This window comes from Podarcis muralis, chromosome 3, assembly GCF_964188315.1.
Source record: "Podarcis muralis chromosome 3, rPodMur119.hap1.1, whole genome shotgun sequence".
Classification (NCBI taxonomy): Eukaryota; Metazoa; Chordata; class Lepidosauria; order Squamata; family Lacertidae; genus Podarcis; species Podarcis muralis.
The window spans coordinates 39,924,612-39,942,889 of record NC_135657.1 but is presented as its reverse complement, the minus strand read 5'-3'; the positions used below and the strand labels follow the sequence as shown (position 1 = coordinate 39,942,889).

At 40.1% G+C, this 18,278-nt stretch overlaps 1 protein-coding gene across 3 annotated transcripts in view; it reads left to right on the top strand.

Moving 5' to 3' along the window:
* TTC27 (tetratricopeptide repeat domain 27) overlaps nucleotides 1-18,278 on the top strand; it is an 88,878-nt gene that overhangs the window by 5,998 nt on the left and 64,602 nt on the right. For all 3 annotated transcript variants that reach the window (XM_077925691.1, XM_028724278.2, XM_077925690.1), the window contains 5 exons: nucleotides 3,415-3,517; nucleotides 6,377-6,541; nucleotides 11,895-12,031; nucleotides 14,266-14,378; nucleotides 15,210-15,276. In XM_077925691.1, the coding sequence (XP_077781817.1) occupies nucleotides 3,415-3,517; nucleotides 6,377-6,541; nucleotides 11,895-12,031; nucleotides 14,266-14,378; nucleotides 15,210-15,276 (585 nt within the window). The remainder of the gene's footprint in view (nucleotides 1-3,414; nucleotides 3,518-6,376; nucleotides 6,542-11,894; nucleotides 12,032-14,265; nucleotides 14,379-15,209; nucleotides 15,277-18,278) is intronic.

Here is an 18,278-nt window from a genome sequence, read left to right as displayed (position 1 = left end):
TTGCTTATTGTTCCTGAGGCAGCCACTCATATTTACTGTCTGGCTCTCTGACCCCACTTGGTGTGCTTTCTCAGAGTGACTCAAAACCTCATTAGTTAGCACCTGGCTTCTTCCCCCAAGTTCAGCTACACAGTGGTTGATGATGATTTACATGATGCTGTTCCTGGTGTCCAGTCACAGGCTCTGAACTCTTCATTCATTCATTTAAAAGTGTTTCTAAACTGCTTCATGTTTTTTAAAAATTCTATAATTTTAATACTACTTTTAAAATACATACTAAAAAAATGTATAATTTTGTACAACTTGTAAAAAGAAAAAGAAAATGAGTTAACAAAAATGCAACCCAAAACTAATAAAGCAGTATAATGTCCCAGATAGCTTTGGCATTTTGAGTAGGCTATTCTGCAGTATTTTTACCTTGTGAACAATCAACCTGGAGATGGTTGGATCTGTGCTCCTTAGTGCCTGAAGGAGGCTCTGTCTTATATTCCTGTGCTGGGCTAGTTCTGTGGGCTGTGACAGAGTACTGTGAAGCACTTGTGAGTTGTGGCAAAGTACTGTGAAGGATCCCTGATGCACAATATTAAAACCTATTTTCCCCCCTTCACTGGTAACACATTGCTGTTCCACTCATTGTGCATTTATGAACATTCATTTCTTGCCTTGGGCCTCTAAATGCCACCATGGAATAGGTGAAATGCTTTAAATGCAATTCTATTACTGTATTTCTTTCAACCAAGTCATAACAAAACTCTTTCCGGTCTGTGCTCAGAAAAGGGAAATACTTCTGCAAATACAGTAGCAAACCAATATCACCCTTATGGTAATTGCAGGACATTATGTCTTCAGACAAAATCAGCCATTCAGCTGTGAATATTCTTTGCCTTTTCAGTGTATTGTTGATTCTGTTTATTTTAATGATAATTTTTACAGTACTCTATGTATTTTTTCTGTGCTGTACTTTAATGATATATATTCCTGCTCTAAGACCATTTGGTGAAGTGCAGATTATAAATTTTAAGTGACAAATTTCTTCTGATTGGACAGCATGGAGCATATCTTTTCAGTCTGTAAATCCCAGCAGACTGCAATAGAGTCCCGACTGAAAATAATCTCTAGGGGGGTTTACATGGTAGGAAGTATAAGATGGAGTTCCTTATGTCCTCAACTGCAGTTTGGCAGCATATGCACAGTCATTGTTCTTATAATGGTATATCTGTTGTTTCAATTTCTTATGCACAACTTAAAAAAAAATCACAGTCTCATGTGGATCCTAATATTGTATTTTATATTAAGTGACCAAGGGCACTTTCTGAAAGCATGATCTCATGAACGCTTCCCACAGAGAAGGAAGTGGAAGCCCCTGGAAATATTTTTGCTACTTATCAGCAGTCAGGACTCTGACACAGAGGATCATGAAGACCAGCAGGGCAAACAGCAAGGGTGCTGAACCCAGGCCCTAGCACTAACATGGGCAGAGCCAGACGCATACCCACACCCCACAAGATGGCATCAGCTGAGTCATATTCCCTTGAGGAACTAATCCCTGTTACACCCAGGGGTCTTGCATTTTCTGCCTGATCACCGACACAGGCATCACAGAAGGCAGGAGCTGAACTAGACATATTCAAGGAGATGACTATCACTGCTAGCCAAAATGGCTGCCTACATGATTGGAGGCAGTAACGCTTGCGAATGCGAGTTGCTGGAGACCACAGGAGTGGAGAGTGCTGTTATACTCAGGTCCTCCTTGCGAATTTCCCAAAGGCATCTGGTTAGCTACTACGAGAACAGGATGCTGGACTAGGTGGACTGGGAAGTTCAGGATTCCCACCCCCCTTTTACTAATAGCCACTTTCTTTTACTTATCTTTCCAACCAAAGCCAGAGTAAATCTACGGCCTTAATACAGAAATGATAATAAAACATGGTGTAGTGTTATGAGGAAGAGCAGGAATGAGTTTGTACACTCCTCCGCAGATGAGAAGAGGAAGTTTAAACCTTCCATTTGTGGTTTCCTATTTTTCAAACTGTGGTTTGAATAATTCAGTCCAAGTGAATTGAACCACCAAACCTTGTTGTACATTGTGTGGTTTGAACAAACCAGAATGGCCAAATGGTCAGGGATGATGGGAGTTCTAGTCCAATGACTCCTAGCACCACATTGCTTTCAGGCCTGTCCATAATAAACTGGTTTTGTGACCTTGTTGTTCTGGGTGTTGGGAGTTGTTTAAATATCAGTCACAGTCTTAAAAAAATTCCATATTGGGCTGCAATACATAGTCGTTTGTTTTTATTGTGTTCACATAGTGATGCTTGATAAATGAAAAGCCGAAATATTAGTGAACATCCAAAAGAGGCCAAAAGGTACTTTTAAAAAACAAGTGTTTTTTATCTGGGTTGTGTGTACAATTTTCCTCAAGGCATGTTTTTTGTATTGCAAGCTTTGGCTAACAAAACACTGCTTTTTTGAATCCCTGTGGAAAACTGTTTGTAGCATTAACTGCAGGGTGGCAAACAGCATTTACAGTCTTAACATAAACTGCCTTGTAGGTTCCTGAATAAAGTGTCAAAATGTAAGAGCTGACCTCTCTAACAGTGTCTCCTGAATAAGTATCTTATTTTATTCAGCTTGATAGCATAAGTCATATTTCATTGTGTCCTGTGTGAGACAATACAATATCCAGCCTGACAGGTGTTTCTAGAACAGTTTTAATAAACAGCATGTGACTGTTCCTTGAGATATTTTTGCCCTCAAATCATGCAGTCCTTATGATGCCGATTGCAGGCGTGTTATACCATAATTGTCTTGCACTGAGCAGAAGTGGCAAAATCAAGACTCGATGGCTAACTAAATTTCCCATTAGATGCTCTAAAAATGGTATTCTGTCACTCCATAAGAACCTCTGTTGTCTTATTTCAGTGACATTAACAGTTTTCAGAATATTCCAAGGTTTGCAATTTCTGTCATTCCTCTGGGCCTCTGTTTTCCTATACTAGCTATATTGTTGTTTCTTTCTCTACAGTTTCCATTCTTGAACTAGATTCTCATAGGAAACTGCCTTAGATTGATTCAGATCATTAGTTTTTCTACGTCTGTGCTGACTGGCATTGGCTTCCTGAGATTTCAGACAGGAGTAATTCATAGCCCTCCTTAGGACCTTCCATATATCATCTACCACTGAATTGCACCCTTTCCTTCCTATCCCCCTATACAAGTTCCCTTTCTAGGAATATGAACCCTGTGATCTTTGTAGAATATATTTTTCCAGGTCAGATGATCTCACTGTTACGATGAATTGGCTGTGTGATAAGGTACAATTGACATGTGGATGTGCTCATAATAAAATAGAAACGTGGGGATTTGAAACCAAGTGGATTTAATGTTTACAATATTCTTCGTTGCCATTTTTAGACATTGCCTTGGTGGACTCTACGGTGTGTGAATATCCATCAGCAGTTGTTAGAAGAAAGATCACCTGAACTCTTTGATATTGCCCAGGCCTGTATACAACAAGGTATACTTAAAATTGACATTGGATATTAGTGGGAGAATCACATGTTGCATTCTATTTGGATGACCATTCTTTTCTTATTTTTGGGGTTATTTGTGGGTTTGTTTGATTGCTTAGTCCAGAAAGCCAATCATAAAAAGTTTCATGGGAACAATTTTTTAGGACTTCTCTCATAACCTGAGAGAACTATGAAAACAAATGAATTTCCATGGACCCTGCTATTTATTTGTAAGACATTTGCTCACTGGCTGTATTTTGATGTCACACTATACTTTAGGATTATATTCAACACTGCATGTGGAAAGATCTGCCAAGGGGAATTCCCCTTCTTCTTCTTCTTCCCTCCCCATGCATAATCTCCTCTGGAGGATCTGACGATCCCTGCTCTAAACACATGTAAAAATGGCATTAAAAAAAACGTCAGGTTGAGCGTTACTAGGATCTATGCACCTTCTGTATTCAATTAAATTTGCATTTGAAATGGCGTGATTTTAATGGATGCAATTAATGCCCTAAACATCAGTGTATAATTGGAAAGTTGCTTTCAGTGAGCAATACAAAGCAATGTTCTCCTTCATCCTGAAGCAGCCTGACAAGGAAGGCTATTATTAACATAGTAATTGTAGGAATAGAAAGAAGATTCTTTAGAGAAAAGATTAATTAGATGTCCATCCAATGGCATTTAACCTCACTGCAGGCAGCGCTGTACAGTGGTTACCACACAGTTTTTATGGATATTGGTCCATTTTGATTTGGAAGTAAGTCACACTTTGTTCAAGTATATGTATATGTAAGTATATGCAGGATTGAAGAAATAAAAACAAAATGATCTCTAGGAACTCTTTTCAGAAAAGAGGGGGATGATAGTGTTAATGATTAGTTAGAATAAAATCCCACTGAACACAAGAACCCTGCTTGATGAGATCAAAGACTCGCATATTTCATCATACTATTTCCCACAGTAACCACCTGGAACAGAGGCATATCTAGGCTCCTTTGCGTCCTTGGCAAGGAGCCATATTGGTGCCTCAACCCATCCTTTGTGCCATTGGCAAGGAGATGTTGGCCGCCCAGAGCAGTAAAGGATGTTGGCCGCCCTGGGAGCAGGTGGGCGGGCTCCTAGCCATTCCAAGTCAAGAGTAGAGATGCTGTAATGATTGTAATGATGTAGATGATTCTGTCATACCAAGCCAGTAAGTGTTGCAGTCTTTGTGACCTCGTTGTGTGGTTGGGTATATTTTATCCTTCTCTTCTTCCTGGACGGATGTTTTGTAACCCTTGAAAGCTTGAAATGCTTTTCAAATACAAGCTCAAATTCCCCATAAATCTCCTGAGTTACCTATTCTTCTTAAAAAGGTTGTCTTTAAATAGCAGCCAGCTAACAGCAATATTAGGAATTAATTGAAAAGATGTGTACAGTCTTGTAATCTGACAGGTACTTATTCAATCAGCTGTAAATGATTTCTAGAAATGTTCTTAGCTTTGTAAGTTTCTTTATCATTTGTGTAGGAAGCAAGATAAAACTTGACTGGAGCAGATTATGGGGGCATGCAGGGAGATGCAATGGGAGGAGAGCATGGGAAAGTCCCATTGTGAGAGTGCAGGTCTGTTTTGCTGGCAGATAGATAAACTTGGGTGTTTTCTCTTTCTGTTTAATGTACCCATCTCAGCTTTGTGGATAACAGCAAAGTATTATGATCTCAGTTGCTGATATCAGTGGGGCAGATAAAGATACGGCTTCATGTTTTTCGGCTTTAACAACAACCTCTGTTTGAAATAGGATGTGGTTAGTGATGACTGTGAAGATTAATTGGAAGATAAAACAAATTAGCTTTATATGACAACATATTCTGGTTTGATACCAAGATTTTTCATACTTGAAAGCAGTATGTTGAAATAAATTATACTTGGCAGGTACGCTAAGCATCTTTTTATAAAAAATTACATCATTCGGCTATTACTAATATCTTGTAACTTTTTCTTTTTTAAAAAATGTACCATGGAGCTCAGCCAGTTTCTTAAATAGAAAATCTTTACTAGAGCTATCATTCAATTCATAAGTGCAGAGCAGTAATTTTTTACTTAAACACACACACACACACACACACACACACACACACCCCAGTCCAGCTTCTTGATGCCAAATCTATAAATATCCAGGATATAAAGGCAAAGCATTATTGCATACTTACTATTCTGTTACTGTGGTAGGATTATATTACTGCTCTGTCTGGTCTACAACCTTGACCAGCTTCTAAGAATGTAAACCTTTATAAAGTGCTTTCATTATGGGAAAATGGGGCTGTTTGGGATGTATATATGCATGAGATCGATCCATTCTTGTAAATAGTTTGGCAGCTTATTTAATAAACTGCACTAGAAAATAATCCGGTATTTTCAGAAATTGATATTTGGATGAAATGCTTGGTACCATTTAAGGACTATAACCTTGCATGTGGTCCCTGACTTCTAATAATCCTAGACTTGTTTTTCAAGGCTGGCACTGTTTTTCCCATTGCAGGCATGATTCCCAGTCATTTTGATCATGGTTGAGATGGGAATGGCCCATGAACTCAGGTTTACCTTTGCCCTCCCTTTCTTTCTTGCATATCCCCCACCCCTGCTTTTCTAAATTTGATTACAGTGGAGTACTACTACTGCTGCTACTTATTATATTGCTATCCAAAGTGTGTGAAAACCTAGAGGACAAAGGAGCCACTTTAAATTTAAAAAACTGATGTTGGTGTTGTCTTGTATTGGGTGGCAATACACAAGGTGTTTTTCCTCTGCTTCTCATTTTTTGTTTCCTTCTCAGTCCCATTTCCTAGTCGCCTCAACACCCTTTTTTGTTTTGTTTTGCAGTGTCTGAAATTGAAACTTTATTTACTGATGACGAGTGCTGGCATCTTGCTGTTCAGTTCCACCTGGAGTGCGCTTACACGTTTTTGCATTACTATGAGTATAAAAAAGCCAAAGAACACTTTCTTGCAGCCAAAGACATAACCAAGCTACAGATTAATTTAACAGGTATGTTTCTTTTCCCACATCTTGAACATTAATATTTAACACTAACTAGGTTTTGTGTTACTTGAAAGTTGGAAAAGGAAGATAATAGAGAAAGTGTTCAAGAGTGCTAACCTGTTTCTGTGGTGCTTTATTTGGGAATTACCTTCGATGAAATCCTAGAACCACAGAATAAAATTATAGAATAGTAGAGTTGCAAGAGACCCCGAGAATCATCTAATCCAACCTTCCTTCAATGCAGGAATCTCAACTAAAATTTTTGGTTTCGTTCTACAAGTATAATTTCTAACATAAGAAGTATGTTTAGGGAAGCTTTTAATGTTTGATGCATTACCGTATTTTAATATTTTGTTGGAAGCCGCCCAGAGTGGCTGGGAAAGCCCAGCCAGATGGGTGGGGGGGTATAAATAATAAATAATTGTTGTTGTTGTTGTTGTTGTTATACCTACTGGATCATTCCAGTGGCCCATCTTGTTTAACACATTGGCTTATTCTCACAGTGGCTAACCAGATCTTTGTGGGAAACCTACAAGGCAGTATGCAAGATCAGAGCTCAAGAACACTCCCTCTTCCTGTGATTCCCACAACTGGAATTCAGGTGCATATTGCCTCTTAACAGCTGAGGTGGCCATTGTGGCTAGAAGCCACTGGTAGCCATATCCTCCATGAATTTGCCTAATCTTTCAAAACCTTCTAAGTTGGTGGTCATCACTGCCTTCCGTGGAAGCAAGTTTCATAGTCTAAATGTGTCCTGTGTGGGGGAAAACTATGTCCTTTCATCTACCCTGAACCTTCTAATGTTCATTCAGCTTCATTGATATCCCCAAGTTCTAGTGTTGTGAATGAGAGAAACTTTTTTTCCACTTTCTCATGCCATGTGTGATTTTACAAACTTACATCACATGACCTCATCTTCACCTTTTCTCTCAAGTAAAAGTCCCAAATGCTGCAACCTTACCTCATGGAGGAGTAGCTCCAACCCCTTGATCATTTTGATTGCCCTTTTCTGAACTTGGTGCTTCTTTTAGTTTTCTGCGTAGGATGCCTGTTCATTAGATTGCATATGTTTCCTTGAATACTGGTTGCTGGCACAGAGGGAAGTGGGAAATGGACAGAAATCCCCTCTTCAGTTCAGAAGGCTTATATGTCTTTAGGAACTTGGTGCATGAACTATCTCACCATTCATTGCCTCTAAAAATAAACCCCTGTCTCAGTTGGTAGAGCATGAGGCTCTTAATCTGAGGGTCGTGGATTTGAGACCCATGTTGGGCAAAAGATTCCTGCATTGCAGGGGGTTGGACTAGATGACCCGCGGGGTACCTTCCAATTCTACAATTCTAGGATTCTTCCATGATAATTGACTATTTGGTGGTTCTCTGTCTTTTTCAGCTAATTGTTTTGGTGCTGGTTCTGCTTTGCCTTATTTCTCTCCCCACTCCCCACTGCCTTCTCTTGTTTTATCTTTTAACTGGCATGTTCTGTAAAAAGCTGTATGATCTGGAGGAATTGCCAATATTGTGGGATGGGTTTACGACTTGCAGCTGGTAAGCTTTGGGTGAAAAAGGAATACTGGAGTTGGGAGCATTTAGAGTAAGTATTAGCACATCAAAATACAGCTGTGGTTTGTATAAACATGACTCAGTTGGGAGTCTGCTTGCTTTGATCTCTGCCTTGCTCTTTCCAATTTTAATGTCATTGAGCCTAAGTAAGTTGTGAAGTGTGAGGATGTCATGTACAATCCTGGAAGAGAACAGAGATCTTCGTTTGCAAGTGACAAGCACACAGTTTAATAATGGTGAATGAAATTACTCGTTTATCAGTTGCAAGGTACAACAATACAATAAAAAAAATAATTGGGGCTTTTTGCAACAAGAAAGTGTTGGCTTCTCATCCTTTAGGAATGTAAGCTTGACCAAGAGGCAACACTGAGTTACTGCTTTTACCTGTTAATAATGTACAAAGCTATTAGTGATCTGCTGACCTGACACATCTTGTTGAGGAAGCACCTATCACACACAGCATCAGGAGCACCAGCATTATATACCATTGGGGAGAAGAGTCATAGCACATATTTTTTCATTTAGGTTCAATTTCCAGCTCCTTCTATTAAGAAAATTTCAGAGGTAGGGCTGGGAAAGGACTCTGTGTGCAAGACTTTGCAGAACCATGTCAGTAAGGATAAACTGAACTGGCCTAGATGGACCAATTGCCTGACTTTGCTTAAGAGAGCTGTCACCTCTTTATATTCTCAGAAATGCATCAGAGAGCACCTACCAAGTATGTTATGACAGGCGTTGCTGTGATTCTAGGGGCATAAAATTCTCAAGATTAATTACAATGAATACTTAAATCAGGATTAGGACATAGCTGGTTCATGAGCCATTCTTCTGTCCTGTTTGTTGCGCCTAATCTTTGCTCTTATTTGGGCTAGTTCTGCCTATCTGCACACAACTCATGAATTTATTTGCATCTATGGATAAACTTGTAAGTATTCATGATTGTCTTACAGAGCTAGAATCCAGGTTCTGTTTGACTACATGCTCAGGTTAGCATAGGTTTTATGCTGCAAGATAATGCCTTAGAAGTAAATGCCTATTTTTCAGTTGAATTTAAAATAATCAAGGTTTCAAACTATACTTGGCCTTTATCCGTGCCTTAATGAGCAGGCCAAGTGGAACTCGTAACAGGGTGAAAAAATCAACAAATAATCAACTCTGATTGATTGAAACTTGCCGAGTTTTCAACTACAAGGACATTTGTCTTAATATAATTGTCCTCACAGAAGTTTCCTGTGAATTCGTGCCAGAAAAGAGTGGAAGAAGAATTGTACAGTTTAATTTTAAAGAGCATGTAGCACCTGCTGTACTTTAAATTATTTAGTGTGTTGATGTCAATTGGCAAGTTACGCACAACTTCCCAAGGGTGCCATAAGCTAAGTTAACACGGTACAGCTCTTGCACAGTCCAAAGCTGATTTATTCTGTGTCAGTTTAGAGCCTAATAAGCATACGTTGAAAACCAACAGTTGTTATATTTTTGGGTACTTCTAAAGTTTGGAACTGGTTCAGGTTGGTCAAGAGCTATTGAAAGTTGGGGCCAAACTGGACGTGGCACCAAACGCATCTTGGCATTTGAGGTACACATTTTTTTGTAATGTAAATTAGTGACTGATGGTGTTAATGGGGAATTTTCTCCCAATGAAGGAGAAGGACCATTGCAGGGGCGGAGGTTAAATTGCCATTCCACACGTTATCTCAATAATTAAGTCTGCCTGATCATATTTACATTAACATGCTTGTTTTTTTAAATGCAAATATGCATTTTATGTTACCCCCAGTTGGCCTTCCTTTGGATAATCATGAGTAACACGTCAGTAGTACTGCTCCTTTATGCACCGTGAAGGCAACATTGGGTGTTCTTGGCTAGAAAGAAGCCTGCTCAGTGGAAACTCCTGTTAACACATTTTTGAGGACATTTCACATTGTTATGGTGGTCCAAAAATATATCATGACAGTCTGCCCTTAAATGCAATACACTCTGTTTAAATCAGTAGCATAGGAGGAAGCTGAGTAAAGATCCAAAACGTGTGCATTTATTTATGGTCAGAGTGAAGGAATAGGTTATTTGGGTGTCAGTACCCAGATTAGTGAAGTTAAGTGGGACTTGCCAATGTCAAAGAGAAGATCTGTTGCTGTGGCCTCAGTGTGAGCTAATGAAGGTCTCTCGTAAGTGCTTTAGTGCTGAGGGTGAAGGGGAAAGGCTGTATTTTATCACAGTGGTGTCATGTCAGTAAAAAGCAAAACTAAGTCCAGGCAAGTCTGAATGGATTTCTTTCAGCTGAGTTTGGACCCATCAGTAGGGAGAGTGGTGGCATCCAAATTTGTAACAATAGAAGATGTTAATGCAATATGTTAAGAGCTGATAGATTTTGTTTTGACCCACTTTACATGCTGATTTACTAGAGAGGTAAACAGCTGCTTTTGAGGCTTTGTGGTCTGACTTGCTGTAACTTGAATGAACACAAATTTAGTGTTTTTCAAAAGCATATTTTTCTGCCAACGGAAAGGAGAAAAGTATTTTCTGTTTCCATTCTGTTTGGGTTTTAAATGAGCATTGTCAGACTGAATATTTTATGAGTTAGCTATAAATCTGTACTCAACAGGGCTCAAGCTGGAGTAGCGATGATCCATAATTTAGTGGTGCCACCGTGCTATAATTAGAGAAGCTTGCCTTATAAAGTGGCCAAAACTATAGCATCTCTTTGAAACTGCATGGTAAAAATAGCCCCCCCAAGTGCTTTGCATAGTTTCTCGAGTATGATTAAATATGATAAATGACTTATTAATTTTGTACTTAGCTATGTTTGTGAAATTGTAATTCCACTTGGGATACATTTTGGAAGAATAATTATTCCTAATTGTTTTATTATAATTTAATTCTAATTACTATATAAGTTACAGCTCCACATACATAATTCTGTATTTTATTTGAAATCTGAACTGTCAAGGCTCTGATTCTATCTGGCCACTATCAGAATCTCTGGAAACTGTTGCTGCAGTCAATATATTATCCAGGGCTGCTGCTTATAAGTCCCTAAGGCAGTATAATTGAGGAGAGCACATTCCGGTTGCCTGACAATCTCTCCCAGTGGTTTCATGTAGTGCTAAATGGGGTAGAAGCTAAAATGAAACCATATTGGACCCCATAAGGCAGGGATGGCCTTGCAGATGTTGTAGGACTCCAAATCCCATCAACCCCAGCCAGCATGGCCAGTGGACAGGATCAATGGGAACTATAGACCAACAACACCTGGAAGGCCACAGGTTTCCTCAGTACTGCTTCCTGGAACCTGCCTCTAGGAAGTCTGTAACTACCACAGAAGGTTACAGATAGGTAGCCGTGTTGGTCTGCCATAGTCAAAACAAAACAAAATTCCTTCCAGTAGCACCTTAAAGACCAACTAAGTTAGTTCTTGGTATGAGCTTTCGTGTGCATGCACACTTCTTCAGATACACTGAAACAGAAGTTGCCAGATCCTTCTATATAGTGAGAAGGTGGGGAGGGGTACTAATATGTATTTGTGCTTTGTTGTAAATTTTATTTATCTACTATGACATTTATACCCGTTCTTTGCTCTGTAGGGAACTCAGGATGGCATACATGCTGTTTCTAGTCCATTTCCCTTCCAGGCACTGACCAGACTCACACCTGCATAATCTATCGGCAAAGATGTCACATCTTGTACCTTGAGAACATACCCTCATACTCTGTGAAATATGTATATGTGTCTCTTAAAGTGTAACTTCGATATATGTAACTAGAATTTCTGTTTCCTCTTGATGGCTAACTTTCTGCAGGTGCCCTGGGAAAAAGGACAAGATTTCAGGAAAAATATGTAGCACAGCTCATATTAGATGTTCAAAGGGAAGATGGCATCCTCCTTCCTCACCGTGAGCTTAGTCCAGCACCTTCCCCACTTGAAGATTTAACAAAGGTATAGGAATTTTTCTTTTGAAATGTAATGTGTTGTTCAAAATAAGTAGATTGCCATGCTTGCCTGTGTATGTCTTATAAAAAAAGAATAAAGGGGATTTTGAAGGCCAATAGAAATTAAGACTGCATAATGTGTATGAAAGGTACAGTTATAGTAGCATTTCTTTTATAATGTATAAATCTTACCTCATTGTGTGCTGTAAAATGGTAATGGCAGATTTTATATATACAGCATGTATGTATATATTTATGTATGTATGTACTTATAATAATAATAATAATAATAATTTATTATTTGTACCCCGCCCATCTGGCTGGGTTTCCCCAGCCACTCTGGGCGGCTTCCAACAAAGATAAAAAATACACTAAAATGTCACATATTAAAAACTTCCCTGAACAGGGCTGCCTTCAGATGTCTTCTGAATGTCAGGTAGTTGTTTATCGCTTTGACATCTGATGGGAGGGCGTTCCACAGGACGGGCGCCACTACCGAGAAGGCCCTCTGCCTGGTTCCCTGTAACTTGACCTCTCGTAGTGAGGGAACCGCCAGAAGGCCCTCGGAGCTGGACCTCAGTGTCCGGGCAGAACGATGGGGGTGGAGACGCTCCTTCAGATATACTGGACCAAGGCCAGTGTGGTGGATAAATCCACAAAGCTTTGGCCATTTTAGCAAGAACTTTCCTGGAGCCTAATGATACACACACAAAAAATTCTTTCATACTGCTGTGTGGTTTCAAATATATATTTGGTGCAACATCCTTAGAAACTGCTGCCACCTTAAATCAGAGAGGAGCAAGGGAGAGTGCCAGCATGCATGTGTGCTCACTTGTTTGTTTACAGAGGCAGTTTCCTGTTCAGGAGCATTGTGTTTGGGCTGGTGCTCTACTGATAAGCATTGCCAGTATGGTTGTTTGCCTTTCACTAGCAGTGACTCAAACTAGATTCAGACTACTGCGGGAAGATGTGGAAACAGTATCCTGTGTTACCATGGATTTGTTGTTGAAAGCAGCAGTTTCAGTGAATAGCCTTTGCTATTCTAGGGCAGTATTCAATGAAATAGTTGCATGCATGCAAGCAGGGGGTGTTCTGGGCGGGGAAGGGCGTCCGCCCCAGGTGCCATTCCAGGGGGGGGGGTGACAAAATGCCGACCCCCAATCGGCGGCACCTCCTAGGGTGCTTGCTGTGCACCCCCAACGCACGCCACACACCCCACAGACGGCACACCACGCCTCCCGGGATGCGCACAGCTCCAGGTCCCGGAGCAGGTTGCTCCGTCTCTGCATGCAAGCATTGCTACTAGTGCAGTGATATTCTTATGCTGTTGCACCATCCTCAACCTGCTTTGGAGGGTTGCGGGGAAACTCAGAACAAATTTAGGGGTGCATGCAGGGAGGAGAGGGAGAGAACGTTTCATTGTACAGGAATAAATCATCGTGCTGTCAGAATGTTTGCCTTAGCGCTATCTCCAGTAACATATGTGTAGGCCATACAGAGTACAGGGAAAGTTCACAGCAGCTTGTATTGCAACCTGGAGCAGCATGCTGAGGTAGACATGCAGCTCTCTGCTTTATGGCCCATGTGTTCCTCCACACTTGCACATGGCTTAGCATTAAGTCTGAACAAGGGATACTGGTTTGTTTTGCTCTAGATGTGATCTGTCTCTTAAGGTTTGTTCATAGTTTTCTGATTAGATATAATGATAAACTGGGGGTTGTTATTTCCTTCACATGCTTGCAAAGAGGAGCAAAGCAGCCCAGATTGCCACATTCACAGCAAGCCATTAACTAGGATCCAGTGTGACATGTTTAAAAAATGCCACTTGGTGTACATGTACATTTAAAAGCTAAGTCATTAGATATCAATAATATTAATCAGTCTAGCACAGTGGTTTTCTAACTTTATATTCTCATGAATAATTATCCACATCAGCTTTACTGAAAAACCCTTTAGTAACCATTGCAGAACCTGTGTGTGTTAATTATGTTTTCCATTCATGGTTCTACAGCTCCTTCAGTAGCCCTGCATTATTAAAATAAATCATCTTCAATATAGTTGTTCTTCTATTAGGAAAGAGAATACTTTTCTTTTTACTGATAAGTCAATATGAGAATTTATATTTTTGGCAGAGTTCAACACCAATGCTGCTGTTAAGGGTTTTTTTAATTGTAATTTTCAAATAGCTGAGCAATTTTAATGTGAATGATCACTTATGTGATTTTTTCCCCCACCCAACAGAATTATGATTTAAATGATGACACAGTGTTAAATGAAATAAAGTTTGCAGAATCTCATCAGAACCAGATGCCTGACTTATGTGCAGAAGAGCTTGCTGTTATCCTTGGAATTTGGTAAGATGATATCCCTTGGTTCCACTTCGTCACTCTCTCAAGTGTATGGCTGCAGCAAAATGATGATTCCATAATAACTTGTTGGTGAAGTACTTTTGGGGATGAGGTTAGATCCACACATGCACTTGCCTGTAGGGCTGGTTGAAGATTCCTTCTATTTGTACCTTCTTCACACAAAGCAGGAGACTAAGGGCCAGGTTAAACTCAGTTGTGGAGCTATTGGAAGTCAATGCAATGAGTCCCATAGTGCAATGGAACTTCTCCCCCATAATCTGCTTGGGAGAAGAGAAGGAAGATTATACCATCTAGAAAGCAGAAATGTTTGTGCAGATGAAATGTTCTGCTTAGAGTGACATTGAATTTCATGTGATTTGACTGCTCTTTCGCTTTAACAGCTTGGTGTATTATAAAATATATCTGATCTGATAATCTGAAAGTTTTGTACATGATATTTATAGCTGCCTCACAAGTTTTGAAAATGAATTTCAGAATGTTTATATTTAACAGACAGTAAAATTTGACTGATTGGCAGGTGTTGGATTAATTTCATTAATCCCTCTTTGGAGGTTATTCTCTGGGCATCTCTCCTTTTTCTTCAGCTGGACATCTTAATTATATGTTAAATCCAGCTGAAAATGTTGTTGACTATTGTGTATTGTATTTTTAATACTGTATTGTAATTGTCAGACAACTTAATGCATTTAATTGATTAGCAATAATTTTATTTTAGCTGTACCCAAAATCTTCATCCAAAGTTGCCTGATGTGATTAACGATATAAAATGCAAAAACCAGTAAGGCTCAGAATGTGATTTCCCCCCCTTCTACGCAGCATAGACTTTCAGAAGAACAACCCGGTTCATAAGCTCACAGAAGAGGAGCTGCTTGCTTTTTCATCAGTAAGACACTTACCTATCTCCACTTGCATTGTGTTTAAACATTGTTTAATCGCTTCTCCCTCTGCACATAGTAGAAGGAGCAGCCAGATTGGGCCTTGGTGGTCCTGCCTCCGTCAGTCTCCTCTTGTTCATGGGATGGTCTGAAAATGCATTCTGTGCCCATATTGTTGAACACACAGAGGCCCTTGTGCACAGCTGGAAATCCTGGGTGATTAAGTTTCACAGTTGTGTGCAGGGATCTGTATAGATTATGCAAAAGTATTTCCTAAACCACTTTTCATTTGCATCGCAAACTGTTCATGGCTCTCTATCAGGTATTGGGAACCTCAGTCCTATGTGTGAAATTGTGGCCCTCCAAGCAAGCCCTTCTGTCTGGCTCTTTGAACTCTTCCCCAGGCAGCCCCCTTCCCTGACCCTGCTCTGCACCTCAATGTATTTGCCTGGCTGGGATGTGCCCTTGAGCACTGACAATGCCTCTTTTCTGGCAATAATAACAACCATCATCATCATTTATTACTTACACCCCGCCCATCTGGCCAGGCCTCTCCAGCCACTCTGGGCGGCTTCCAACAGAATATTAAAAACACAATAAAGCATCAAACATTAAAAACTTCCATAAACAGGGCTGCCTTCAGATGTTTTCTAAAAGTCAGATAGTTGTTTATTTCCTTGACATCTGGTGGGAGGACGTTCCACAGGGCGGGCGCCACTACCGAGAAGGCCCTCTGCCTGGTTCACTGTAACCTCACTTCTTGCAGGGAGGGAACCGCCAGAAGGTGTCTGGGCAGAACGATGGGGGTAGAGACGCTCTTTCAGGTATACTGGGCCGAGGCCATTTAGGGCTTTAAAGGTCAGCAGCAGCACTGAGGGGTGTGCAAGTTTTTAAAAACTAGCCTGCTGTACAAAAGTAAAATGTACATATGTTGCTCCAGCCATCGCTAGCAAGCGGCCAGAAGAGAATGTGGCCCTGAGGAAGAAGGGTCCCCCATCCATGCAGTATGCTGTTTGTCTAAAGTGCCATCTTCAGTTTGTGTGTGGCATGTAGTCACATTCCTAATAGTTGTATGGGAAAGCAATCTAATCCCGCGAGCTAAGTGTTACACTTGGAGTAATTGCCTGACAAAATTGTCTTGGACAAATTGCTTTACATGCTCAATCCCCACTGACCAGGAGTGGTGTTCGGTGACAGAGATTACCTAGTATTTTGACAAGTTCAAATACATGTCCAAAAGCTGTTCAGAGTTCAAAGTTGTTTCTGGGATCAGTTCGACAGGCTTTGGGGGCTGATGGTGGGAGACTTGGGGGAAGCTGGAAATGTGGCTAGCTTCCAGCTTTTGGTATGATACTACCTTAATGAGCACATTTATCAAAGAAGTATTCTTCTCATGGTTGAAATAGAATAAAATGTTACAGTATTTAGAAGCTCCTTTATATCCATAAGAATTCCCATCTATATTTGTATTTTGCTTTGTGCACCGTTTCATTACAGGAAAAATACAGGAATTCTCCCCCAAGTGAACTGAATGAGTGCATTCTGGTTTCCTTGATTTCTATTCTAGCTGTTTTAAAATTATGAAACCAGAAAGGCTTGATTAAGAGGTTGGCTTTATGAATTGCTTTGTTCCTATGCCTACTAAAGCTTTTACTGAATACTGCATTTGAGATAATAATGGGGAGAAAACGGACAATAATAGCCACTTGTAGCAGAAGTGTAGGCTTGTATATATGGTATTTTTCATACCCAGTTTTATTTGTGTGTCTTGAAGTAATGAAGCTCTTATTTTGGGCAAAGTCTTCATGTAGGGAACATGTATACTGAAACAAGTCTAGAGAAGCTTATTCCAAAATACATTGTGTAGACTTTAAGGTGCCACTATACTCGTTTTGTCTGCAAATGGCTAGCAAGGCTGCCCCTCTGAAAGTTATTACTACTGTGCCATCTAGTGGCTGATTATTTGAATACAAGTGCATCAGTGCCCCTTCAGTCGCTCTGTGAAGGAAATTTCAAGGAAACTTTTGCTGCCCGTGAACGATGTATTGCCTGTTGTCAGCCATTATACTTATTGCTAGTGTTAATACTGATCATATTATTTGTCAATTCGTTGATGCAGAAATTGGCCATGGGGGAAGAACCTTCTCAAAGCATCTTTCTTTTGCGCTAAGTCTCTAACCTTCACTGTACTTCAGGAAGTTGTGGAAAAATAAAATGAAAGTTTCTAGTTCTCAGGTGCTTTTGGTTAGAAGCCTCCAATTATATTTGCCAACACCATAAGCATCTTCTTGGTTTATGCAAAAAATAATAATTACAGAAAGAGAGTTTTTCAGTAAAGCCAAGATTGATGTTTGATCCTAGCTCCTCTAACATCATATACACTGTTGTGTGTATGTGTGAGCAGGCATCTTCTCAGCCTACATGTGGATTCCTAAATCTGCAGGCTGGTTAGATGGTTGTCATACATACATCTGATATCTACTTAAATATGAGACGTTTCAAGATACCTTGAAGCATCAGCATCCATACAGCTCTTTTTAAAGTGAGTCGTGAGTCACCACTTCATTGTGGGCATTGTAGCTCAGAATCCCAGTAACCATGTTGATCTGTCAGCACACAAAAATCCAGATCAAGGTTGGTGATGTTTTGATGAACCCAATGACTTTTTTTGTGTATCGAACACCTGCATTTGAACAAAAGGCCAGGGGAAACAGTGAAGGATGGGTAATTGTTGTTGTTGCTGCTGCTTCAAGAGAGGTCCAACTTAACTTTCAGCAGCCTATGTTCCTTCCATACCCGTAGTCTTTCTCAGGGTTTTTGAGTTGAGCTGGCTGTTATCACTAGAGGAAGTCCCAGTCTTTTCTCATCAGGAACCTTAAGTTTCAAATTATATTGGTTGGCCACTTCATTCAATATACACTTGATTTCTCTTATTCCCTCCCTCCTTGCACTCCATCAGAGCTGTGGCAATCCATAACTCACAGTCTCCTCCATCTGGAATACTTATCTC